Source organism: Cricetulus griseus, chromosome 5 (assembly GCF_003668045.3).
Source record: "Cricetulus griseus strain 17A/GY chromosome 5, alternate assembly CriGri-PICRH-1.0, whole genome shotgun sequence".
Classification (NCBI taxonomy): domain Eukaryota; kingdom Metazoa; phylum Chordata; class Mammalia; order Rodentia; family Cricetidae; genus Cricetulus; species Cricetulus griseus.
In genome coordinates, this window is record NC_048598.1 from 13,990,418 (window position 1) to 14,017,575 (window position 27,158).

General features: G+C 50.7%; 1 protein-coding gene across 4 annotated transcripts; it reads left to right on the forward strand.

The window, feature by feature from the left end:
- Positions 1–25,826, forward strand: Psen2 (presenilin 2). 4 transcript variants are annotated; one of them, XM_027418845.2, is made up of 11 exons: positions 2–104; positions 10,659–10,818; positions 13,267–13,481; positions 15,088–15,229; positions 16,998–17,065; positions 17,638–17,858; positions 18,776–18,874; positions 22,216–22,299; positions 22,639–22,740; positions 23,179–23,297; positions 25,104–25,826. In XM_027418845.2, the coding sequence occupies exons 2-11, from the start codon at positions 10,678–10,680 to the stop codon at positions 25,257–25,259; spliced, it is 1,347 nt and encodes a 448-aa protein (XP_027274646.1). In that variant the 5' UTR covers positions 2–104; positions 10,659–10,677; the 3' UTR covers positions 25,260–25,826. The 4 variants fall into 4 exon arrangements, with proteins under 4 accessions (XP_035301361.1, XP_027274649.1, XP_027274646.1 ...); XM_027418847.2 differs by lacking the exon at positions 2–104 and adding an exon at positions 427–450; XM_035445470.1 differs by lacking the exon at positions 22,639–22,740 and having other exon boundaries at positions 1–104.
- Positions 25,827–27,158: the final 1,332 nt, after the last annotated feature.

The following is a 27,158-nucleotide window of genomic DNA, read 5'->3' on the forward strand; positions in this document are numbered from 1 at the left end:
GTGTCCGGGGCGTGGGCGAACCGGGTAGTGGGCGGGGCCGGCGCTAGCCCCTGAGAGGCGCTCCGCCCGCGGCGTAAACTCTACCCTGCGCCGCGGCGGAGCAGGTGAGCCGAGGGCGGGGGCTGGGTGCGAGCGACCCAGTACCTTGTCACTGATCGCGGGTAGCCAGCATCATGGAGAGCCCGGATGCAGCCAGGCCCTCCTTGCGCACGCCCCTGACCGCTGCAGCAAGGCCCCCTCGGGGTACCCGGGTGCGGGATCCAGGCTGTGGCCCCGGCGGCGATCGTGGCCTTTTTGGCTGGCGCGGGGGCGAGGAGAAGGCGCCGGGGAGGCGGCAGTGCGGCCGGACCAGAACCGGGGGCTTGGAAGGAGCGTAGGAAGCGGCCCTGGGCCTCTGGCAGCGTCCGGGTGTCCTCAGCGTCCCTTCCTGCCTCGGGAGCCGCAGGCAGGGTAGGCGCGGAGCGAGGTGTTAAAGGGCCAGTGCACGTGGGTCTCACGGCTGTATTGACTATGCATTTTGGTCTCTGCTATCTAGGACCTAACCTGGTCCACCTGGGCTCTGCTACGGATGACGAGGGAGTGGGGACTTTTTGTGTGAGGAGCGGGGCTTAGGACAGGGCCAGAGGCTGGCTCTGAGGCTGGCGTTCTGTTACTAGCCGTGTTTGGGTGTTTTGTAAGTCTCTTAAAGCAATGGGGAGACGCCCAGAATCAAGCCTTTGAAGCCGAAGGAGCTCGAAAGCAAAAATCTAGTTGCCACTGAATTTTACTGATGAAGAAACAGCGCCTAGGGCTAAGGATGCAGCTCATGGAAGAGCGCTTGCCAAGCATGCGTGAGGCCAGGGGAGGAAAGGGAGGGTGGGAGACAACAACTCTCAGAACTAAGAAGTGCAGTTGCCCAAGGTCTCCTGGCTAAGATACAGTAGAGCCGGGCTTACAGCCTGCTGCCTGGGCCTCTACTTCTGCTGTCCAGACCCAAGTGCTTTGCTAGTTAGAGGAAATGTGCTAGCATCTCTGCTTAGGTATTCACCTTTAAAGGGATGAGCCGCTGGTGAAATAATTGCATCCGTTTACAGATGGAGGATCTAGATCAGAACAGATGCAGACCAATTTAACTCAAAATGGACAGTCGTCCCCAGAATAGTCTGTTGGGGACCGAGACTCCGGCGTCCAGAATGGATGCACCTGATGTCTTTATAGGCCCTCCGTGAACACATGAGCCTCCCGGGCCTTCAGCCAAGACTTCTGAAAGTAATTAAAGGTTCTGTGTAAGCTGCTCCAGGTGTGTGAGGCTCAGGTTCCCCGTTGGGAGTAGGTGGCTTTGTGGGAGCTGGGAACAGTATCAGGTCCCGTGTTTTCAGTTTGTGAAGGGCCCAGCGTCTTGACTTGAGCCCAGAGATGGCCATCCATCCAGGTTCATCCCACGGCTCCCAGGATGGTGGCTTGGATCAGGCTCTCAGGAATAGAGAGGGGGGATGGCAGAGGTACAGGATAGGATGGAAGCTGTGCCAGGTTTAGAGAACTATATCTTACTATATTGACATGCCCAGGCCCCAAATGTTTTTATGTGGAAATGAATGTTTCTCCTCCCTGAGCTGAGACAGGCCAGGATGAGGGATGCTGCCAGAGGCTGCCACTTGCTCTGTCTGATGGCCTGGAACCAGAGGGTCAGGCTGCTCGAAGGCCTGTAGCACACAGTTTCCCATGTGAGTTTCTTGCCAGACTTGGCCTTTCCGGGTTATTGGTATAACAGCCATGTGACATGCCCATGTGTTAGGAGTTGGGCATTCATGATAAGAAGCCATTTTGTTCAGTGGTTATTACAGTTATTATAAAAAACTTAGTAGTGGGCCAAAAAGATGGCTCAGCAGTTAAGAGCACTGGCTGCACTCCCAGAGGACCATATTCAACATGGAGGTTCACAACCATCTCTAACTCCAATTGTAAGCCAATTTTGGCCTCTGTGGGCACTAGGCACACATGTGCTGAACAGACATACATGCAGACAAAATATCTATACACACAAACTATAATGAAAAATTTTAAAGAACGTAGGTAATGTCTGTAATTCCAGTGCACAGTCACTGAGGCAAGGAGAGGGTTGTGAGCTCAAGGCAACCTTGAGCTGTGTAGTGAGCTTCAGGCCAACATGAGCTACATAATGAGAACGGTCTCAGAAAACAAGCAAAACAAAACACAGGACACAAAACTAAAGGGACTCTGAAACAGTTATTATGACTCTCTTAAAGTCAGGGAACCTGAGTTCTGGGGAGTTGTGTGTGGGGGGGACGGCTGCCCAGCTGTGTGACCAAACTGCCTGCCAGCGCAGGATTTGGACATTGTTACATATATTATCTTTACCTTTGGAGTGGTGCACAGGCTTGCCACAGGCACCTCTTATCTGTGTCTACACTGCTACCAAGAACATTTCTGTGAGGTCTTTATTAACAACTGCCTGAGAACCTTCGAGAAAAAAAATGTTTGTATTTTGCGACAGGATTTTGCTGTGTGGCCCTGGTTGGTTTGGTACTCTTTATGTAGCCAAGGCTGGCCTTAAACTAATGGCAATCTCCTGCCTCAGCTTCTTTCTCCCAGTGCTTTTGATTCTAGACAAGTGCCATCACTGCAGCTTGTCCTCCCGCCCCCCAAAGAAACCAAACACAAGCCAGACATGATGGGGCACTCCTTTAATCCCAGCACCCGGAGGCAGAGGCAGGCGGATCTCTGAGTTTGAGTAAACCAAAATTCCTGTGATCTCAGCACTTGCAGGTAGAGGCAGGAAGATCCAGAGTTTAATGTTATCCAGGCTGTAATAGTGAGTTCCCCTGTTAGAATATCAAAGCTGAGACAAAAGGGAGCGAGGGGGAGAGAAGAAACCACCAAAGCTCTTTGTGTGTGTGTGTGTGTGTGTGTGAGAGAGAGAGAGAGAGAGAGAGAGAGAGAGAGAGAGAGAGAGAGAGAGAGAAAGGGAAGGAGGAAGGGAAGGGAAGGAGGAAGAAAGGGAGAAGGATCTTTCTAATGAAAACTTGTGTGGCTCTTTTTCAGCTGTTGCTTTGAGGTTAGGCCACTGCTCAGCTGGGACCCCACAGACAGCAAATGTTTCCGCTACTGTTGCCACCTGTTGTGGGGCTGTGGCCCCTGGGGAGTGGTGCTCAGTCCACAAACAGTCTCCTCCCCAGGCTTAGGGATGATGTCACTGCCACTGGAACACTTGGGAAAAGAATAATTCCAAGTCAATCCTCAGGAAAGAGACATTCACTAAGGAGACGGTTCTCTGTAGCCTGTCCATTGGCTGAGAGAACAGGTTGCTTGTTTGTTCATCTTTACCTTTTTTGTTTCTGTTTTTGTTTTTGTTTTGAGATAGAGTTTCTCTGTGGAACATCCCTGGCTACCCTGGAGCTTGCTTTTGTAGAGCAGGCTGCCCTGGACCTCAGAGAGTGAGTTCAGTCCCAGTGCTGGGCTTGAAGGTGTTTGCCACTGCTGCCTGCCTTGTTTTACTTGCTGGGCTTGAAGGTGTGTGCCGCCACTGCTTGCCTTGTTTTACTCATTTTTGCAGATGAAGGAATCTAAAGGCTTCCCGCCTTCCTATTACACCTTAGCCAGAAGCTTCCTCATGTTTTTAAAAGTAAAAGTAATACATACTTATTCTAAAAGCATGCCTTTAAAAAGACATCTCTTCGCCCTCAGCTCAGGAATAACTGCTCTGGGTACCTGCAGGTATTTCACAGATGGGGTCTGATGAGAGGCCTTCTGGTCATTGGAGGTGTGAGGGTGTCACTTTTTTTTACTTTCTGGGCCTGATGTGAGTAGTTTTGCTGTACCACAAGCCCAAAGCCACAGGCCCAACTGACCCTGGGTTCTGTTGTAAAACTGAAGCAAAGTAAACCATTTTTAAAAATGTAGATTGTATCCTAGGTGTTTGTTTCTAGGGACAGAGAGCTACCAGATTTGATGGGTGTGGCAAGTCAATGAAAATGTCTCTGTTTCTTTTACTAGTCCCATGTCAGGACACTTTCCCGAGTGTCTTTAAAAATGACCCAGGAAAGCCCTATCTCCTCCCCTCGTCGCCATGGGTTCGCAGGTGCATCTTCAGCCTCACAGACCTGCAGGAATGGGAGATGGGGGCGTGCAAGAGACACTTCATTGAGGGCTGTAAGCTGGCATGATCGGGGAGTGGGCAGGGGGCACTTCTAGATATAGCCTTGTCTGTGACAGCCACATGCCATCTTAACCTCGAGTGTGCTCCCAACAAGCCTGAGGGGGTGGCTGCCCGGCCTCTGTGTGCGGGAACCTGATAGGGCTGGTTGGGACAGGGAGTGGTGTTCTGAGGGCAGTTTGGAGACCTGTAAACTGTTGGTTTTCATCTGACTCCTTTAGTCCCCCTTCCACCCTGGGCTTTGGTTTCCTGAACTATGAAACAGGGCACCAACTGATGGCGCATAAGGCACTCAGCCAGGCTTTAACATCATCCTATCGACAAGCCCTTTGACAAAATGTTCCCATTGCCCTGCTGAGGCTGAATGGAAGCAGGGTCTCCCTGAGGCCTGGCCCTCGTCCATGTTGCTGGTGGCTTAGCAGTTCTCTGGCTTCCTTAGAAGGGCACTGGTTAGCTTCAGTAATCCCTCTCAGTGTTTTCTCCTGTCTCCATGATAACTCCCATTTATTGAACACCCACTGAGGCTACACACTTTACACCCCCTGTCTTACAAGGCAACCAAGTCTGTTTCCAGAAGGGGAAAAACTCCTGTCACCTTGCATGGTCAGAAGCTGCCCAGGATATATGGTTCATATCACACAAGTCTCTGTTTGACCACTGGCTGTTGTATCTCATTTAAAGAAAAACTAGTTTTTACTTGAAGGTGGTTTGCTAGGGGCAACTCTCCCTGTCCCTTCCCCCTAACTACCCTTCCCCCACGCTACTTCAGGAAATGAGGAAAATTGCCCCAACCCAGGTACTCCGAGAGAAAAATAGGTAAAGGAGCTTAATCCAGAGGCTAAAATGAGGATCACGAGGCCCCACTTGGGGGTCTTGGGTCTGGCCCTCTTAACTCCCGTTCTGCCTGAGATCTCCCAAAGTCCAGGAGTGCCAGGTGGACCAGCCAACTACACAGTCAGGTGTGAAGGGATAGAGGTAGGTCTGGAATCTGTGAGATCTCTCAGGGTGTTGCGGGATTGGGGAAACCCTTCCCTAGCGTAGAGAAGACTGGGACTTTCCAGGGGTTATGGAATTCTGGGAAGTAGCCATGTGACCACAGAAGGTGACCTTTTGAAAGCCAAGGACATTGTTCTGTAGGCCCTTTGGGAAGGTGTCAGGGAATCCTAGCCTCTACAGCTCTCCATATAGTTTGCAGCATGATTTGGAGCATGATTTTCCATAAGGCTCTGGAATTTTCTGTGGCATTTTAAAACGTCTTTCCTGCCAGAGCCACTGGGTTTAAACATTAGGGCAAACCTTTGCTTTTATTCTGTGAGAATCAGGTTAAGGAAATTGGGTCACCCGGTTTCCATGATAACAGCAGGCACCAGCAGGCAGGCTCCCTGAGTTCAGCTAATCAACATTTTGATTTCAGTCAGAGAGCTAGTAAAAGTCCGAAGAGGGTGCTTAATCCCACAGCCACGGGGCAGGCACGGCTTCCAGAACATTCTCCCCCCTACCCCAACCCCTCTGTTTGCCTGCAGACCCCCTGCAGGAGTGCCGGCTGGTTTAGTGTGTGTCAGCACTGGTAGGAGCTGTGCTCCAACCCCACCTGTGCTGAGTCAGGCTCCCCAGGAGCTCGTTGCAGCACTCTGATGTGGCTGCAGATCCATTGGGTTTGTTTATCAGCACATTTGAGTGGTGATTTTTTTCCCCTCTGAGGATTTCAGTGCCATTAGGCTTCAGAACAGAGAGGCCTCGCTGACCCTAAATGGGAGCCAGTTGGAGAAGCATCTGTTGTCATTCAGGGCTTTGGAGAAAATGTCAGTGGCTTCCTGGATTCTCATCTGTTTTCCCAGACCAACTTGGTGATTCAGGAGAGAGAGGGAACCCTATGTGTCGATGCCTCCTGTTCCCTTTTACAGATCAGTAGCTTCTCAGGTATGATGGCGCGACACTCTGGAAGCAGAAGCAGAACTCTGAGTTCCAGGCTGTCTTGGTTTAGGCATCTAGTTCCAGGCCAACCAGGGCTGTACCGTGAGACCTTATCTCAGAAGAAGAAAAAAAGAAAGCAGTAGATTAAAGATGCAACTCATCTTGATTATTTTAAAAAATAAATGAGAGCAGCTGGAGATGTAACTCAGTAAAGGGCTTGCCTAGTGTGTAAACCCTGGGCCTGACCCCAGCACAGTGTAAATTGGGTGTAGCGGCGCACACCTGTGATCCAAGCCCTTGGGAGGCTGAGGCAGGAGTGTGGTGATATTTATGATTTAATAAAGCCTCTGGAGATCAAAATGCAAAACTAGCCACAGCCATAGAGCCAGGCAGGCAGTAGTGATACACACCTTTAATGCCAGGACTCAGGAGACAGAGATCTCTGTTAGTTCAAGGCCACACTGAGCTACGCAAAATTGATCCAGTCTAAAAGAGAAATAGCTCACTCAAAGGTGATTGAGATCACTTGGGATCACACACCTTAAATCACAGCACTTGGGAGGTGGAGACGGGAGTGATATGGCTGGGTAGAGAGGATTATAAAGCAGGAGGAGACAGGAACTCTGAGGATTACAGTCTGGTTTTTGGTGGAGAGATTGCACTCTCGAATTGCAGTCTGAGGCTCGATGGCAAGCAATGTGGTCTGGATTGCACTCGGAGGATTCATGGAGACGGGATCATACATTTTGGTCTGAGGTGGAGGTAAGACCCCTGATCTTCAGCTTGAACCCCAATATCTGTCTCTGGGTTTTTAATTCGAAATACATAGAAGGATCAGAAGTTCAAGGTCATCCTTAGCTACATAGTTAAGATAGAAGCCAACCAGGGATACAGGAGACCCTGTCTGAAAAATTTTAATGGAGGAACACAGAAAAATACAAAGAAAAAAATCACAATCACCCCAGCCTAAAGATAATGACTTTTAATGTTTTGTAATAGTTTTAACAGGTGTGTGTGTGTGTGTGTGTGTGTGTGTGTGTGTGTGTGTGTGTGTAAATTCAGATGGTTATGAGAATGTTTACAGCCTGTTTAATCTAACTTCACTTTAATTGTTACTAAGTGTTGTTTGAAGTAAGACTTTGGTGGTCCTGTGATAGTCCCCATCAGATGAACTTGCAATGGGCCCTCTTACAAGCCAAGGAAAATCTGTCCTCTGATGAGCGGATGCCCAAAGTGGTGATGAAAACCAAGTCTTATGGAAACCGTGTTTTGTTTTCTGAACATACACACTTGTGATAGTTTAATTTGTAATTGGGCACAGCAAAAAGATTAATAAGAACAAACTGACAATTAGAACGATACTGTAGTGAAAGCTACTTAGAATGTACACATTGATTACTCTGGAATTTTCCATTTCATGTTTTTGGACCTCAGCTGACCACTGATATCTGTAACTACAGGATGTGGAAATGCAGATAAGGGGTGAGGGTGGGGGGTGTTCCTGTGCCAGAGAAAAGAGTCAGAAATTTCAGTCATTTTTACAAATAACTACAGCACATATTTTTGTATGAATTTATTTTTCTTAGATAAAATACCAAGAAGTAGCATTTCCTGAATCAAAAGGTCTAAATCTGCGTAGCTTTGAGGTTTTCCTGTTTTTAGTACTGTACCTATAGTTTACACACACACACACACACACAGAGTTTTCAGTTCTATATGTATAGTTCACACACACACCCTAGCATCTGACACCCAGATCTTCCAGCCCTCCTTAGGTGTTGTTTGGAGACTTTGCTAGTCTGAGAAGTGTTTACTCCTTTCTTCCTAATTCTGCCTGACCAGGTCCTTTGTTCAGGACAAAGAGCTGTGCAGTTTTAATCTTCGTTCCCATGGACATGGAAGTGGAAGGCACTGGGTGAAAAAGGCTCCCTTCCCTTCCTGAGCCAGGCCCACCCCAGGCAGGTGGTGAGGGTGCAGAGTTGCCGTCTCAAAACACACTGCCCACGGCAAGTAGGCCTGTGAAGCTGTGTCCCCTTAAACTGAGTTCTCTTGGGTAGACTGTTGGTTCCAAAGCTTGGCCCCCAGGAAGCAGAACCACTCCCCTGAAGCCCTGGGCTCAGTTGAGCTTCCAGGATTCCAAGTGTTAGGGCAATAGAGCACACCCACCTAGGACAGGTGTGTAGCCTAGGGATACCCTCCCGGGAGATACCCGCTGTTGTGCTTAAGAGAAAGACACCATGTGACAGGGTTCAAGCAGAGGGGTTTTCATTGGGGAAACAGATCATAAAAAGGGAAAGGTAAGCAGGGAGACCAGCCTCTGGAGACAGGAGCAGCAGGAGAGAGGAAAGAAGAAAGGGGGAGAAAGATAGGAGAGGGGGGAAGAGAGAGGAGAGGGGAACAGTCAGTGAGAGGGGGAAGAAAGAGAAGGATGGGAGGTGGACAGGGCCCTTTTAAAGGGAACACAGAAAATATGCACAGGTGGTGCTGTTAGTGGCTGCAGCTGAGGGTGTGTCCTGTCAGAACCCCAAGGCCAGGCCAGTGCAGATGCCTGAACACTAACACTGGGCTGAATTAGTCTCCCTTCCCTGGGATAGTCTACCCTACCCAATTCCACCTCAGTCCCTTGGTGGTACTGAGGCAAGATCATGTTATGTTCCCATCTTGTTCATGTACGGGAATGATTTCCTCTTTCCAGAATGTTCGGCCTCCTTCAGTCTCCGCTCATACAGCTTTCTGGCCCACTCCCTGTCCCTCTCAGTCCTCAGGACCCAACCAAGGTCAGCCAGCTCTAACAGCAACACACTGTTTCCTCTGAACTTGAGTAGTAGAGGGTCCTCAGCAGCTCCTCCTTGTGCCCCTGCCATTCTGCCGCTGTGTTCCCGTTCCCAGTGCCTGGTAGAACCTGAGAGGCAGCTTCTAGGGGCTCTGGGTGTGTCCACTTTGCAAATCCTGTGAAGACAGAGGGTATCTTCTTAGTAGGTTTTATTTTATTTTATTTTTTTTCCCTATCAGAGAGGTAAAACATGCAGGCCCTGTATTATCTTTGTAGTGGCAGGTTGAGGGGAAGTCCTTGTGGGAATTATCTAGGCCACAGCCAGGATGGCTGTCTTCTCACTTGAAGATCACATGAATTCCAAGAGTGACTTGTCTGGAGACAAGCTTTTAGCCAACAGCAGATCTGCTCCTACCTCAATAGAATAAAGCTCAACTCTGAGGTGGTGATGCTGGTAGTGGCAATGTCCTCCCAGACGTCGGCACAGTCACATCCTCCCAGAGGTTGTGCCTGAACCCAAAATGTAGGGACCTGGAGTTGGACTCGGTCCCACAGGGTGCTGCTTCGTCAGACAGAGTACCATGAGAACCATGCAGAATTCTTGGCGGGGGGGGGGCGGGGGGGGGCGGGGGGCAGGGGACGGGGGGGGGCAGGCTCCCTTCCCCCAATCCCTTAGTGTGGGTACTGATAAGTATTTTTTTTAAAATCCCTGGTTGTGGGTTCCTCCCCTGATGCAATAATCCAAATCCAGCTGAATTAATAGGATCAGGTTTTAGTAAACAGAGCAAAGCAATTCCTGGGTGACTCTTGGAAAGGCAGGAGAGGAGCCACCACTTGGTGGGCTTTCTGGAGGCAGGGTCTGGAGAGAGAGAGAGCTGGGGCCGAGATGGAGGCTCCAGGGGTTGTGTCCCCCTACTGGCTGGGTGGCTCCTAAGACTTAGCTAATGTTTTTTGAGCTTAAGACTCTAGTCTACATGTACCCCACACTCAGGAACCCCTGGATGGTGTCCCATTTTCAACCCACAGACACTCTGGGTTTTTGGATCACATTCAGTCTTCCTTAGTAAGGTCTCTCTCCTCATTTTGGTCCAGCCTGGCCAGTATCTTAGGTTCTATCCTCCATGTCTCCCCCATAGAAGCTCCTCCCAACAGTCTGCCTTCCCCATTGGGCCACTCAAACCCCCCCCCCCATCATCAGGACACTTCCTCCTGGCCTCGGTCCTTCCCCTCAGTCACCAGCTAGATGGACACGTGTCAACACCCAACTTTTCTTGAGATGACATGAGCCTCCTTGGTGTGGCTGTAGTCTGACCTGCCTACTGTCCCCCCAGCAGGAACTTAACCCCAACACGAGTCTTCTCCAGGAAACATGAAATCTCTGCTTCTTAGATAAAGTTCCTTTGTGATATGTCATTTGTCATATTGGAATTTTTTTTCCTCTGGGACACGATTGCTGCTTATTCAAGATTAAAGCCCCAGAGCCATGCACAGAGTAGATTTTCCACAGATGCTTATTGATTGAACAAGCATGTTGACAGTTCAGAGTGACCAGGACTTTTCTGATTGGGCATTTTGTTCCATGTGATTGGATTCTACTCAAGCCAGTCACAAACAAGGCTGCTGTGGCCTGCTGGCTTTTGAAACTGCTGTTTTCAGCAATTCTTTGACATGTATATCTAGGAAGGTTGTAAGAGGGAAGAACTGTGCCTGGTGTTCAAACCCTCCCCCCACCCCCGCCCGCCATCTCCCAGCTGCCCCCCCCCCACTGCCTTTACCTGTCGGGAAAGTGGAACAAGGGTCCCTGTGTTTATTTTCCAGGAGCTTCTGAGGCAGGACCATGCTCACATTCATGGCCTCTGACAGTGAGGAAGAGGTGTGCGATGAGCGGACATCCTTGATGTCAGCCGAGAGCCCCACATCACGCTCCTGCCAGGAGGGCAGGCCAGGCCCGGAGGATGGAGAGAACATGGCCCAGTGGGTAGGTCCCACCAGCAACTGTTGGCCTGAAAACAGAGCCATTGTGGGGAAAGAAAAAGAAAAACAAAACAGGGCCATGAGGTTCCTATGTCTTTTTATTTGAAGATTTATTTTTGTTTTTAGTTATGTGTATTAACACATGTCTCTGTGGAGGTATGTGCATGTGCTCAGGTGTCCATGGAGGCCAGCAGGAGGCATCATAGCCCCTGGAGCTGGAGAAATAGGGGTGAGCCTCCTGACCTGGGGGCTGGCAACTGAACTCAGGCCTCTTACAAGAGCAGTGTAAGACCCCTGGAAAGCTCAGGCCTCCAGGATCTTAGCCCAGGGCCTCAGCCACCCCAATCACCATGTGGAGTTGAAAGCTTGATACAAACAATGCAAACTGCATGAGGCTTTATTGTTGTTTAACGAGCTAACCCCATGTTAGCTCAGGTCTTTCATCCATCTGCCATGGCGGATGGCTAGAAAAGACAGCTCGAAGCATCTGCATAGAGATATTGTAGGACAGCGTAAGGGGAATGTCTAGGGGTACACAAGGCTCAGGATTGGTGTGGCTCCAGGCTTGGAGGGTTTGCCCTGTGTTGATTGGTCAACTGGTTGTTATGGCCCATAGGCCCTCCCAGGGTGGTTGCTATGCTCTGTGCGTCATTGCTGTGCACCTGTCCGTAAATCACACCCAGAGCCGTAAAGCATAGCACCACCAGCTAACTTCTGATTGGTTCCTTGCCACGAGGCAGGTATCTAACCTCTTAGTGACTAAGACAAGGTCAGACAAGCATGTGTTCAGCTGTTATGGCTGCCGAAATGGGGAGCTGGTCCCTTCAAGCAGTAAGTGCTCTTAACTGCCCAGCCGTGTCCAGCCGCCTCCTGTGTCTTCTTGGTTACTGAAGTTGGGTCTTACATGTCTCCCTAAGACTTTAGTACTGAAAGTGGGGTCCCCAGTGTGCTCTGCTTGGGAAGAAGTAGAACCTTTAAGGAATGGAACCTTGTGGAGAGCTTCAGGTCATTGGAGGGGGTGGAGCTTAATTGTGGGCGCCCCTCCCCCTATGCTCCCAATTTGCTCAGGAGATCTTGTCCCTTTCCCCTTCTCTGGGGGACCATGTATGTCTCTCTTAGAGTCCTCTCTTTCTGTGTCCTGACTATGAGGTGAGCAGCTTGCACCTCTCCATGGTTTCTGCCACAGTGTGGTTACCACAGGCACAAAGCAACAGGGCTAATCCAACACAGATAGAGACCATTGCTTTTAGATGCTGAATTATCCCAGGTGTTTGTTATAGAGAGAGAAAGCTGACTAACTCACGAATGAAACCAGGCATTCTTCCACTCGGGAAGAGCAGATAAACGTAAAAACTGACCAAAATGGTGTCCACTGGCCATGACCCACCTGTGTCTTCATCTGTAAGGGCTTGCAGTAGACTACACAATTGCAGTATACAGTGGGCTGGCTGACAAATTCCCTTCACCTCTCACCTGCCTTTCAAATGCAGGCTGCTACCTTTAGGTACTTTGAGTCTGGGTGCTTGGGACAGGCCAATGGCATGGAAACATTAAGATGATAGGACAAAAGCTACTGGAAGCAGAGGATTTGGGTAGGCAGCCAGACAGGGTAACCAGAGCTGAGCTGCCCTGAGTCAGGCTTGACTTTTGTGCTGCACTGTGACCCTTACTGTTGCAACCTCAGGCCAGGACAACGGTAGAGTCGCTAGTCAACTTTGCCGTGTCCCTCGTGGTCTGCAAACCGCATCTGAGGTTGCCTGGATCTCATTCAATTTTATTCCTTGTGGTAATTGAGAACTTTTCCATGCCCAGGGCCTTTGTCCCCTCCAGCCACCCTTAATCCTTAACCTTGAAATCTGAGCCCCTTGCTCCTTGTTCTCATCGCTTAGCCTGTGAGTGAGCCTCAGTGGGGTCTCACAGTCCAAGGCCACTATCCATAGGTTCCCCAGAGTTTCTTCTCTTATCTCCTGGCTGTTTGAGCCTCTTAGTTGCTTTGTTTCCAGTCTACTAGATTTTTTTGCTCCTTGGTCTCACATGGAGATCTAGGTTAGAGCTCTCCCTGCAGAGAACTGGTTCTGGAGGAGCCATGTGTTTCGATGTTCAATGAAAGTCCCCTCCAGTCTCGTTCTAGTTAGCCAACGAAAATGTTTGGCTTCCGTTTCCCTTCTCATACCCAGCCTGTCCAATGTGGCCATGTTGGTTAGCAGCCTTAGCTCCTGGCCTTGGGAAGGGCAGGGGTCTTTGATGGATGCTTGTGTGGCTATGCAGGCTAGCTCTAAACCTTCTCTACCACTGTCCTAAACTCTTTATGTGTTCTGAGACCCAAATCGAAGCTCACACTCCTCATGTCTGAAAAACAGCATTTAACCTTCTCAGTTCTACTTCCAAAAGCCGCTGCAGGAGCAGCTCACCCTGGGAGCTTCTGTGGCCCTCACTGTATTGTTTCCCACAGAGGAGCCAGGACAGCGAGGAAGACTGTGAGGAGGACCCCGACGGCTACGCCTGCAGTCGGGGTCCCGGGCGGCCACCGGGCCTGGAGGAAGAGCTGACCCTCAAGTACGGGGCGAAGCATGTGATCATGCTGTTTGTCCCTGTCACACTGTGCATGATTGTGGTGGTCGCCACCATCAAGTCTGTCCGCTTCTACACAGAGAAGAATGGGCAGCTGTGAGTTGGGGGCCTGGCTGGCATTGGGAGGTTGGGGTGGTGATTGATTTTGGGGGGTCATAGGCTCTCTCAGCTACTGTGCCTGTAACTCTGTGCTGGTGGCCATGGAGAGCAGTGACAAAGACTGGGCTCATACCCTGACTCACTGCCTCCTATCATGTGACTTGTCTGGGCACATATCTGACCTGTGTGCCTTCATTTCCTGGTTTGTCACGGGTTTAATTATGGGGCTACCTGGAGAATTAGGTGGGCTAATTAACATGAAAGGTGCCATGTCACAGTGTTCACCGAAGACGAAGCTGTATCTGAATACAGGCTGGCTCTGGTACCATAGCACTGAGCTCCATGTACCAAGTATCTAGTTCTGGCCCACTGTGTCTCAAACACATGTGACCCCAGTTGAGTCATGTCCTGTCTGGGTCTCTGCTCCCTTAGATGTGAGATGGCAGGGTTGGAGCAGATGATTTCTTAGCGTACTTCAGCAGCCAGGGAAGATGTATCAGGCCCTTTTATTACTTTAATGGATAGAGCACGGAGTGCTCTCTAACTTAGCTCTTTCCTCTCCCCTCCCTGGCTCCTCACTGACTGCATCCTCAGCATCCTTGTCTTTAGAGACTTGCTGTTCAGATTGGATTTTGATCAGTTTTATTCTTTAGGAAAGAGAAGGTGGGAAGGTCCTCACCCCTAAGATGCTTGTAGCCTGTGGGGGCTCCTAATAGCACAGGGGAAGGGTTTGAGAGGACAGGGCCAGCATAGCTCCTGGCAGGCTGAGCTGGGAAGAGCAAGGTACATGTGAACTGATTCCAGAGCTGGGGCAGTGCCTGTGGCTGCAGTTGGGGGAGCCGGGGGTGTGGGAGTCTTAGGCTGCAGAATGGCAATGGAATGTATTGTCCTAGGGGAAGAGAACCAATGAAAGTGCGTTACGAGAAAGGGTGTATTAGATTGGCTTATACAATAAAGTAGTGTAAAGGGATATATTAGGTTGCTGTATCGATGATAGGTAGTCCTACAATGGCTGTCTGCACATTAAAGAGGCAGAGAACCCCATAGCTGCTTAGACCATAAGGCCTGATACCTCAGCAGTCCCAATTGTTGCTGAATGCCTGGAAGATTCCCAGAGAGCCACTGGTCTTTAGTCCACATGGGAAGGCTGAGGTTCTAGTGTCAGCGAAGGGTAGCAACGGCAGCAACAGTAGGGTGGATGCCCGCACTGGCAGGGAGCAACTGCCTCTCTCCAACCTCTTTCCACCTGGGCTGCCAACAGAAGGAGCTGCCCACCCCGGGGAGGGTTAATTTTGCCCAGAAACCCACCTAGAAGGATGCTACTTAGTTGACTCCAGATCCACTCACAGTGACAATCAAAATTAATCATTGCATGGAGAAGCAGGCAGCCAATCTTGTAGGTAGGGATGAGAGCTGAGGACCTGGGAGTGGGAGAGTCAAGTGGAGGAGCCAGGTTTCAGAGGGATACAGTCTGTCCTTTCTGTCATGACGTTATCAGAGTGCTCCAAGACATTGGCCCTAGAGGCAGAGGCCACTCATACAGATAGTGATGGCCCAGCCAATGCCAGGGTTCTAACTGAGGCTCTTCTGGTGACTTCTTCAGCATCTACACGCCCTTCACTGAGGACACGCCCTCAGTGGGCCAGCGTCTCCTCAACTCTGTGCTGAACACCCTCATCATGATCAGCGTCATCGTGGTCATGACCATCTTCCTAGTGGTACTCTACAAGTATCGATGCTACAAGGTGAGGCCTGGAGCACCCCTGCTGTGATGTGGATGGAGCCAGGAGTAGGTTGTCTTTTCATGTTCTCTGACACCGTGGGAAGGTGACCTAATGCCAACTTTGAAACTGCATGACCCCCACCCGCCCCCACTGTCTTCAGAGCTCTTCAAATCACAGCATTTCTGTCACATTCTCCTGCTCTGAAGTTAGTTTTATTTCCTCTGAAGTTCTGCTTTTGTTCGTTCACCCCAAGACTTTTTCTAGGCTTTTTTTTTTTTCCCCATCTTCCTGTAGCCAGGGATGCTCGTGTGCTGTGTGAAGGTCTCCTGACCCTGGAAGCTTTTGGGCTGGATTCTCCTGCAGACCTTGAGTCTCCCCAGGGAGTCCTGAAGAGTCACAACCCATGTGATCTCAGTTATAGACAACATCATCCCCAATGATGTCATACTCCCCATCCCAAGATCCCCAAATGGGGATTAAATTTTGGACCTTGCACACACTGCTGAACTGTACCCTTAACACGTGTGTTGGGGGGGGGGGGGGGGGTGTGTGCCTGCCATGGTCAGAAGTCAGCTCTCTCCTTTTTATTCTGTGGGCTCCAGGAATTAAACTCGGATCCTCAGGCTTGGCAGCAAGCCCCTTTACCCTCTGACCCATCTCTCCTGCCCACTTTCTATAGTTTTTGTAGACAAGGTCTTGCTAAGTTGACCAGGCAATTCTCCTGCATCAGCTTCACCAGTTAAACTGGTGTTACAGACCTAGAAAGGCCTAACTGTGTCATCAACTTTTAGACACTGGATTTAGGCTGCAGGCTTTGAAACCGTAAAGACTAACAGGAAGTTGAGCGAGACATTACCTCTTCAAAACTCGTGTCACAGGCATAGCATGGTCCTTTGTGTTTTGGCAGCTGTGCGTATGGAAAAGGAAGAGAGGAGGAGGCCATGGTGCAGGGAGGGGGCCAGCCATCGGCCCAGCTGGGTGATAGAGGGTTGAACCGTAGGAGAGGCTATCAGGAAATGTTCCATGATGGAATCTTAGCTCATCAGTAGCAATTGCCCGTGTAAATGAGGCAAAGCTTCCACATACCCTGAAGGTACTAAAGGACAAGGAGGGGTAACGGTGGAAGGAATGTCGGGGAGGGTGGCTTAGACATAGAAAACATGACAACAAGCTAGCAACAGCATGGGAAGTGATCCTGCTGTGGTCAGTGTGTGTCACATGGCCAGCCCCATAGAAGTGGCTTCACCATCCATTCAGTCAGGGTCACTGGGAAGTTCCCAGAGGACATAGCCCAGACAAGCCGTAGTTGGGGTAAAGACTGTGAGTAGATTTCCTGAGGCCATGCCTTCCCTTCCCATAAGTCTGGGTGTGCAGCCCAGCCCTGGGCCTTCCTCCAGGTAGACTGGGTCTCTCAGAGACCATGACCAAGGTTAGTCCTTAGAAGTAAAGAGAGGCAGAGAGGGGGTGGCACCATTTTACTCCTGTCTTGTCCTCGACCCCTCCATGCTCAGCCAGGAGAGGAGGGGCAATTCTCCTGAGTACTTGTCTGGAGATCTTAGCAGGAAGGGACTTCCCTCTGTCAAGCCCCTCAGGAGGCTTGCCCTGTTCACTCAGTCTAAACAGCAGCCAGTGAGTCCCTGACTCTTTGTCTGGATTGGCCTTCATCTTACCTGCTCCACCACCACCCAGTGCCAGCTTTGGTGGCTGAAGGGAAGGACAGATGGAAGTGTCTGTCTGTCTGTCTGGAGCACCTCCGTCCTGCTCACGGCCCTCTTGTTTCTGTCGTCAGTTCATCCACGGCTGGCTGATCCTGTCTTCCCTCATGCTCCTCTTCTTGTTCACCTACATCTACCTCGGGTGAGTGAGTGAGTGCTGGCTGCTGAGCAGCCGCTCCCTGCACACAGCTGGATAAGATAAGAGGGAGCGGGCAGGGAAAGGTGCTCACCCTCAGAGTCAGCTGCCCCAGGAGCCCAGGCCTCCAGGCTTTGACACAGGAGTGGGCTCCGTGGTAGGTCACGCGTTTCTTTCTGGCTTTTGATTTAAAATGAGCCTAAAGGAAGCATGGCACAGCCTTCTTAGCACTTTCAGCCAGTAGACACCTCTCCAAGGTGCATTCTGCTTTCGGGAGGGGCGTGGCTAAGCCTGGGTACTTCCTAGTGAATCTGTCCTCTTGCCCTTTGATTTGGGATATCAGCCTAACCCAGAGGCTCAAAGAAAAGCAGTTTTCAAGGATCCTGTCTTTGCACAGGGTTTTCCAGGTGGGTCCCTCACACTCTCCACCACATTCCAGAAAATACTGCGTGGTTAGGCGTGGGGATGGGAATGTTGTAAATAAAATCCAGATTGGGACTGAGGGCATCAAACAGCTTAGGGTGTGGACCCCTCCCCACCCCGAGTGTCCCATACCCTGCTCCACCTTGGACCTGCAGGGAAGTACTCAAGACCTACAACGTGGCCATGGACTACCCCACACTCTTCCTGGCCGTCTGGAATTTTGGAGCCGTGGGCATGGTATGCATTCACTGGAAGGGACCACTGGTGCTGCAGCAGGCTTACCTCATCATGATCAGCGCACTCATGGCCCTGGTGTTCATCAAGTACCTGCCAGAGTGGTCTGCCTGGGTCATCTTGGGTGCCATCTCTGTGTATGGTAGGTAGCTTGGGCCTGGTGGGAACCTGGGTGAATCTGGAGTGGTGTCTTAGTTAGCCACCCTTGCATTGCTGTGACCAAAATGATTGACAGAAACAATATAGGGAAGAAAGATTTATTTTGGCTCATAGTTTCAGAGGCAAGGGAGCCTGGCTCACTAGGAGCAAGTGACAGAGGCTCCTGGCAGTGGTCCAGGAAGCAGGGAGCTTATGGGAGCCAGGGGCTGGGTCTAACCTTCAAAAGTAAAGGCCACCCCTAGTGAGCTGCATCCCTTAGCTAGGCCCCCACCTCCCAAAGAGTCCAAAGCCTCCTAAAATAGTGTCACCCACTAGAGGTGAAGCATTCAAAACACAAGCCTATAGCAGACATTTCACATTCAAATGGTAACAGGTGAGAAGTCACACAGGACATTTCACCCCCTATCTTGAGAAGACCTTCCCACAGACTCCCTTTGTGATACTTGGGACATACACCCCCAAAGTGCCCGCTCTCACTGCCCACAACTGCCGATTACGCTCATCAAGCGTGGACGTGCAGGACGTGCAGCCACTGGTTCCTCAGGACGAGTCTGAGTGCACTGTGCACAACGCCTATCTCCAACCTTCGCCATTAGCTGTTGTTTAAGTAGCGTTAGTGCCACAACTCCCATTTTAAGGACAGACATCTTGAGGTGTAGGTAAGTAGGACTTCCAAGACCGTCCTCTGGGTCTCGGCGTCTTGCTTTCCCTACTTTGTGGTTACCTGCTTTGGCTCCAGCTAGTGCAAACTCTAGCTTGGTGGGCTTGGGACACCATTCCTTCAGGAAGGTGTGCCCTGGAACTCACTTAGGTTCTTGGTGACAGAGAGGTGGCTCCTCTTTGCACTGCTTGGGAATAAAGGTCCCCTTTAATATGACAAGGATATCTCTGTTTTCCCAGATCTTGTGGCTGTGCTGTGCCCTAAGGGACCACTAAGGATGCTGGTGGAAACTGCCCAGGAGAGAAACGAGCCCATATTTCCTGCCCTGATATACTCATGTGAGTGGTCCCATGCCTGTGCCAGACCGTGGGGGTCAACAGGTAGCCTTTTGTGGAGACACTGTCATTGGTCATGATTTTGATAGTTAACAGGATATGTACTCGATCTCAACCAAAGGTGAGGATCAAGTCATGACAGCATTATGAGGGCCACCACCTGCTGGAGGGGTCTACTTCTAGAAACCCTGGTGGGCTGGATTTTGCCCAGGAAGAAGGTTTGGAAGTCAGGGTTGGAAGGGCGTTACTGGAGGGATGTGGACAGTCCTGTGGCCATATTCTGTCCACTATCTGGCAGCCCACACTGGGTATAGGTCATATCCCCATGAACCTGCTGCTTTTTAGAGCCATGCAACCACCACTCAGTCCTGCAGCTTTGGAGGACAGGGGACCCTGCTTCTCCTGGGGGTTCATGGGCAGTGAAAGTTGGTCATCTCTGAAGGGAAGGCGTAGGGATCGTCTCTGGCCTGGGAGGCATGTCAGAGGGTGTGGGTTTATGTATGTACTTAACAGATGCCACCATTTTAAATTGAGTGCCTGCTTAGTGGTGGGCCCTGTGTGAGACATAGACGTCTTACAGGAAGCAAGGTTATGTGAACTGGGGCTCACAGAGTTCTCTCCCTGTCGCGGCAGTGGTCACCCTCTGTTGACAGTGGGTCTCTCTAAGTATACAGTCCGAGATTCTGGGTTCTGATGCCACGGGTCCCTGGGAAACCGTCTGCAGATCTGGGTAATCGTAACGCATGAGAAATCAAGCTTAGAATGGAGAGCTGCCAGCAGCACGCCCCTTGGCTTGAAAGCACAACAGGGATGCTCTAAGAATGAGGGATGGATGATTCCCCCCAGTCTGAGTGCTCGGGCTGGGTGCTTCCTTGTGTGCAAAGGAGGTTCCTTGTCTTGGGTGGAGGTGAACTAAGGAAGTAGATAATTGTGAGCCAGGAGGTAGCAAATGCCGTTGAAGACCAGGCATGGACAAGGGGCCAAGGACTTCAGGACCACAGGGGAGGCTCTTTTGCAAAAGATGGCGAGGGAATCCTCATTTATAGGTCACACTTGGCCAGAGCCCTGACTTAGGGGTTAGCAGTAGGTAGAAATCTGGAGGCCAGCACTTGGGGTAAGAGGAACAGCCGCAGATACGAAGACCTGAGGTAGGCCTGGGCTGGGTGTGCTCAGGGAGCACCCAGAGTCCAACGTGGCTAGGGCAGATGGGAGGAGAGGATGGTAGTGAGGGGAGGGTCCTGACGGTGTAAGCCCTGCAGAACACGGTGTGACACACTGGCCCTTTTCCTGAAGGAGCGGGAAGCCCCTGCAAGACCTAGGCCAACACTTTCACAGGATCACACTGCCTGCTAAGTGGAGAGCAAAGTGTACATGGACAGTAGCATGATCCAGAGCCAGTTTGAAGGCCGAGAAACAACCCATGAAGGGCAAGTGTGCTTTGTATAGGGGACTGGTAGAGACTGTGAGGTGAAGTGAATTCTGAGGCATTTTTGCAACAGGACTTGCCAGGGTTGTAGGGCAGAGTCAAGGTTAATGGCAGTACTTAGTGTCCAAGCAATAAGGAAGACCCCACTGCCTTTTGCAGAGATGGGCAGGCTGGTGGGATAGGTGGTGGTGGTGTTGAGCCAGGGCCTTGAGCTGTGTGGAGTGTGAAAATCTCACTGGGGAAGTAGAAACACGGAGTAACAGACTCTGTGAGGAGTCGCAGTTCAATCAGTAAATACCATGTGATCCAGCAGTTTCCACAGCACCCATGTACCCAAGAGGATGAAGACCAGGGGCTAAAACAAGTATTTGTACACTGTGTCCATATCAGTGTCATTCGTGGTAGTTCAGAGCTAGAAGTATCCAAGTGTCCGTCAGAGAATGAATGGAAAGCCAAAGTACTGAGTTCCCATACCAGGGAATACAAGAAGACTCTGACCGAGATGGCATGTGGATGAACCTTGAGGACACCGGGATAAGTGAATTGAAGCAGTGACAAAGGGCAGGCGCCGTAGGATCACATGTGGTGTCAAGAGTAGGCAAAGTTACAGACATAAAATCGAGTGGGTGGAGAATACGGCATCTAAAGCAGGGAAGAGGCGGGAGCTGTTTAGTGGGTACAGAGTTTCTGTCTTGTAAGATGGAAAGAGCTAGGTCGGGCTTAGTTTCGTGGATCTGAATACAGAGTGCCACTGAGCCACAGACATTACGTTTTAAATGTTTATTTTGTGTGTGCATGTGTGTCTATGTGAGCATATGAATATGAATACACCCCATGCACACAGAGGCCAGGAGAAAGACATCAGCTCCCTGAGAGCTGGAGTCGGGTGTTTACAAGACCACTAGCTTGCTAAAGGTGCTGGGGTGTGAGCTCTGCTTCTGACGGTTGGGCAGCAGGTGCTCTTAACCATGAACCAGCTCTCCAGCCTCAGGACTGTTTGGCCTGCATGCATGCAGTACCCATAGAGGCCAGAAGAGGGCATTGGATCCCGTGGAACGAAGTTACAGACGCTTGTTAGCTGTCCTGTGGGGTGCTGGGAAATGAACCCGGGACCTCTGCAAGAACAATATGTGTTTTTAACCACCGAGCCATCTCTCCAACCCCTCATGGCTGCATTTTTATGTTGCTTTTTTTTTTTTTTTTAAGACAATTTAGGTTCTAGCTCCCGTGGGAAGAATCATGATAGGCTTTTCGAAGGTTTCTTCTGTTTGACAGAGTATTGGTTGAAGGAGGGCAGCTGAAATTGCAACCAAAGGTGGCATTATGCATTCAGAAGAGTCTCAAGGAACAGTTTTGCAAGCAACAGTGATGCTGGACTCTAAAGGAAAGGGTGGAGGGATTGAGCCAGTTAGTGTGGAAGTTGGAGACAAGTTTATCTCCCAGAACACGGAGGCACCAAAGTAGCTCTAGACCACAGGGTTATTTCTTACTTAGACATGGTGACATTCTTGGAAAGTATGTGGACAGAAATCACTGTTGAAATGGCATCTCAAGAAGCTGCCTATTCCTGATGTTCTGAGCTACTTCACCATGAGAATAATTTCCATGCCTCCCTTTTTGTGATAAACTGAAACCTAAAAATAAGATAAAAGACAATTTTAAAAGAAGACACAGTCCACCAAGCTGTTCATTGCCATTGTTATTTGAAAGGATGGCAAAAAAGAGAGAGGTGAAATGTCCATCCCCACCCAGCCTGGACTCCTGCCCCCACAGCCTCTGTCAGCCAAGCATGAGCACATCCTGCAGAATGGTGAGGCTGTGTAGGCTGCCCGGGGCCACAGACTGGCTCCACTTCCCCCAGGTCAGGAGCAGCAATTGTGAGTATTCCCTGAGGTGTGTCCCTTTGCTCTTTCCGTAGCTGCCATGGTGTGGACAGTGGGCATGGCAAAGCTGGATCCCTCCTCTCAGGGAGCACTGCAGCTCCCCTATGACCCAGAAATGGGTGAGTATGGGGCTCACAGCCTTGACTCAGGGGAAACCCTCATCAGAACCCCACTTGGCCTGAGAGAGAGAGCACCTTCTGTGGGTTAAGGTTCAGAATAGCAGTCACATTATCTGACAGCCAGACTTTGATGCCTGTCTTAGAGCAAGTGACAGCTGGACTGTCCATCCTATGGCCAGCTTTTCACCTCACTTTTGCTGGATGTTGTTGGGGGGGGGGGCATGGGAGGGTGCTGAGGAATCTTCTGGATTTTGGTAGCTTCTGACATGCCTTCATCTCTCCCTGCCACGCGCCCCCATGGTGTGTGATGACGGTGGTCCTTTCTTCCTGGGTGTTTAGAAGAAGACTCCTATGACAGTTTTGGGGAGCCCTCATACCCCGAAGCCTTTGAAGCCCCCCTTCCTGGCTACCCAGGGGAAGAGTTGGAAGAAGAGGAGGAAAGTAAGGTGCCCGAGTCCAGATGGCCCACTTCCCGGGGCAGCGGGGTGGGAGCTTCCACAGGTCTGCTGTCGCCATATTACAGTGTTCTGGAGGGTGGTGACATTAAACTTAATTAAAAATACCTGTAGTCAGATTCCATGCTAAAGCACACAGCCGCCTGCAGCCCCAGCAGCTGTGGTTGCCCCTTTCTCCTTTCTCTTCTGACCAGTGGCTCGCCTAAATTCCAGGCTTCGGCCTAGGCTGCCAGTCACTCGGTCCTTGTCCCCGCCCCCATCTTTTCCTGGTCTGCGGTGGTGCTACCTAGGGACACATTCATCTTGCCCCTTTGGCTGGGTCCCTTGGCTGGTGCCCTGGCCCTTCTCTTCCATCATTTTTCTTTGTTTTGCCTGCTTCCTGATGAGGTTACTGATGAGGGGCCACTTTCTTTTCTCCTTATAGGGGGCGTGAAGCTTGGCCTGGGAGACTTCATCTTCTACAGCGTCCTGGTGGGCAAAGCGGCGGCGGCTGGCAACGGAGACTGGAACACCACACTGGCCTGCTTTATCGCCATCCTCATTGTGAGTGCGGTACATGGTGGAGGGGACACATCTGGGGTCCTCACAGGGCGTTTATAGCTGCAGGCTTCCCTCTTCCGGGCAAAGGCAATGAAGGGAGAGCTGCCCAACCCAGAGTGTGGTCACTGAGGCATGCTCCCTCCTGAGAGAGAGAGCACCCGGAGAGCGACAAGAGGCTTCGATCTCACTGACCACATGGACCTCACCGCTGGGGTCTGGATGAAACCCTTAGTTCCTGGGTTGTGTGGATTGTCCAAGATTATGGGAGATGGAATAGCTGAAGGCCTTTACCTGTAGGTACAGCCAGGGAGGAGTGTGAAGGGATGCCCTGCCCAGTCCATGGCTGGGTGTTCCCTGTGCCACCAGCACCCCATAGAACACTGAATCCCGGGTTCTCTGACCTCAGCAGTAGTGTAACCTGGAGGCTCTGATGGCTGCTACTCAAGCCGGGGACATATCCTGCAATGCCATCTTAGAGAATGCTTCCGTTTAGCTGTTGGGAGAGTCCCTGAAAGGACTGTCATGCCTTGTGCTTTCCTTGGGTGGAAGCCTTGGGTAGGGAGAACAGTTAATGCTGGTGTCTGTCCAGTGCTCAGGGAGCATGGTTAATGCTGGTGCTCCGTCCACACACTGGTGCTGTGTCTGTCTGGTGCTCAGGGAACACAGTTAATACTGGTGCTCTGTTCAGTGCTCAGGGAGCACAGTTAACACTGATGCTCTATCCAGTGCTGGGGGAGCACAGTTAATGCTGGTGCTCTGTTCAGTGCTCAGGGAGCACAGTTAACACTGATGCTCTATCCAGTGCTGGGGGAGCACAGTTAACGCTGGTGCTCTGTTCAGTGCTCAGGGAGCACAGTTAATACTGATGCTCTATCCAGTGCTGGGGGAGCACAGTTAACACTGATGCTCTGTTCAGTGCTCAGGGAGCACAGTTAACACTGATGCTCTATCCAGTGCTGGGGGAGCACAGTTAACACTGGTGCTCTGTTCAGTGCTCAGGGAGCACAGTTAATACTGATGCTCTATCCAGTGCTGGGGGAGCACAGTTAACACTGATGCTCTGTTCAGTGCTCAGGGAGCACAGTTAATACTGATGCTCTATCCAGTGCTGGGGGAGCACAGTTAATGCTGGTGCTCTGTTCAGTGCTCAGGGAGCACAGTTAATACTGATGCTCTATCCAGTGCTGGGGGAGCACAGTTAACACTGATGCTCTATCCAGTGCTCAGGGAACACAGTTAATGCTGGCGCTCTGTCCAGTGCCCGGAAAAGCTTGTTTATATCCACACAGGATGACAGTCCCAGAATCCTCTCCTACCATACTGTCTGACTTGGGACCCATTGTCCCACGGGCAGGCTGATACTTTGGTGCCTTGTCCTCACCCTGGACACTAACGGTGGAGGTAGAAAGGGTCACCGCCATGCTTGCTTCCAAAGGGCAGGATTACATGGCATCTCCTGTTTCCTTGGTGTCTGCGGCTAAGCAACTCAGGATTACGATTTCATTTTAGCTCATCTGCATTGCTTGTGAATGCATGTTCCCCAGAGAGACACTCTTACCATCCTGTGTGACTGCTGTCCCCAGATGGGGATGCCACGTGGCCTGGCCATGTCTATATCCACCCTTAGCCAACACACAGGTGTCCTGACTAAGGGGGGTGTGTGAGAGAGAGGACCTGCCGTGTGTCCCTTGAGGGGCTATCACATATCTAGAAAAGACAGTTGCGTGTCTCTCTCAGTTCAGGCCAGTCTCGGGGATTGCTCCGCCCACCATGGTAGCGTTACCGTTCTCCTCCCTTGATGTCCTGCAGGGTTTGTGTCTGACTCTCCTGCTGCTGGCTGTGTTCAAGAAGGCCCTGCCTGCCCTCCCCATCTCCATCACCTTCGGGCTCATCTTCTACTTCTCCACAGACAACCTGGTGCGGCCTTTCATGGACACGTTGGCTTCTCACCAGCTCTACATCTGACAGGAGACAGAGCGTGGCTCTGAGGGCTGTAGGAAGCTTCTCTGGATGCAGGTGTATAGTTTTCCACTCTAGTGCCATATATTTTTTAAAAAAAACAAATTTTTCTTTCCTTACAAAAAAGAATTTAAAAAGTGTCGTGTTTACTTCGTGACGAGGAAACAGAAGCGGCTCTTTGGTGCTAGCCGTCTTTCACCAGACTGTGGCTTCCCTGGCGGAGCGTCGGTAGCACCAGTGGGATGCTCAGTGCGTTCATCTTCAGGGTTGAGGTCACGGGTGTGGAGCGGGTTGGGGAGGACGCAGGCTCCACGCAGGTCTGTTGTCCTCCAGAGTTGAACAGAAGGATGTGTGCTTCAGTGGGGACCAGGAGGCATGGTCAGGAAGGGACACTACGTGCCATCACCCTGACCAGAGGAGAAAAGCCAGTTTGCAGTCATGGATGTGCTTTGTTTGTGATGTCTCTGTTACTTTAGTACCTTTAGAAGCTGAGTTCTGTTCTTATGACAGCAGTGACTGCTGGGAAGTGGCTTAATATCAACACCAATAAATAGATGCTCCTGTTGGAATGTAGGTGTTTGGTCCCTTTGTTAACATCGACTGCTCGCTGGGTCCCGGGGCTCTCAGAGGTGGTGTGCACTGTGCACCCCGGAGGGAGGGACCTCACCCGTTGTCAAGGAGAAAGGCTTTACTGCTTTCCCCTCTGCACTCACTTCTTTAACTAGAAAGTTCCACAGCAGGGTATTGGGAGGCACTGGTGCAGAAGCCTGCTGGGTCCCCACAGAGCCTTGACCATCCTCAGTAGGTTATATGGGGCATCAGAAACGCTGCAAGGGAGTTGCTAAAATGCTGACTGTTTCCTTTGACGGATGTCTTCTTCTGCTAAGAGCCAGCAGGCCCAGAACCAGGGGCCTACCTGGGTTCAGAGAGTTGCTCACAGTCCCTGCCTGTGGTGAAAGGCAGGCCAGCTTTGCCCTTCCCTGTGCGTCAGCCTGGCACATGTTGTGGAGTCTCAGAAGTGCCTCTGGGTGCCGAGCTGCAGTTGGTATCGTTTTGCTGCAGCTGTGGCAATGAAACACATAGAACTCACAAAGGGTACATGAGTATACTGCCATTTCTACAGTGCAAGTTTCAAGCTGAGAGGTTTTTATTTTAATTTTTCCCCCACAAATGAGGTTTTTGGGTTTTGTACCCTAGCACTGTCCTTACTGACTGGTACATTCGTTTCTCCTACCCACGGTGGTCTTTTTGGATGTTGTACCCTTTGGACTCCAGGTGTCCTATGGGTTTCACTTATCTTTCTGCCTCAATTATGGGAGAAAAAACGACAAAATTATATCTCAAAACTTTCTAACTTCACCAGCAGATGGGAACCTGTTTATGGCAGCCACCGTCTTGACTGAGAGTGACCATGTGGCCTAGCCATAGGTCTATCCACCCCAAGGGTTACTCCCTTCCCTCAACCTAGGCAGAGGGACAGTCTAGCCAGCTTCTGCCAACAAATCCTGCTGCCAGACATAATTCAGTTACTTTTTGCCTTTTATTGTTTGCCTCTAATTTCTTCCTTCACTGTGTGTGTTGCACGTGGCTTGATTGTGGGACAGTGTGCCTCTCCAGGGCCTGGTCGGGCCCACATTTCACACAAAACCCTGTGTGTTCCACCTGCAGCAGATCTGGTTTCTTGTCAATGGCAGTTTTAAGTCCACTCTGACTCTTTCAATGTCCTGTCTGTTTGCTACAACATGAGAATCAGAGATCACACTCTGGTTCTTCCTTCTTGCTTTTACCCAGTCCTGTTTAATATGTCTGTGTGTGTGCACATGGAGCTACTGTTTAAAAAATGTAAGCTAACTCTATATGCAACTTAAATTCAACTGTGCTAGCTGGGCATTGGTGGTGCACAAC

Coding starts and splice junctions, on each gene's coding strand:
- Psen2 (XM_027418845.2), top strand. CDS start 10,678: ATGCTCACATTCATGGCCTCTGACAGTGAGGAAGAGGTGTGCGATGAG. Junction 15,230..16,997: donor ACAAGTATCGATGCTACAAG/GTGAGGCCTGGA, acceptor TTCTGTCGTCAG/TTCATCCACGGCTGGCTGAT. Junction 22,300..22,638: donor CCCCTATGACCCAGAAATGG/GTGAGTATGGGG, acceptor CTGGGTGTTTAG/AAGAAGACTCCTATGACAGT.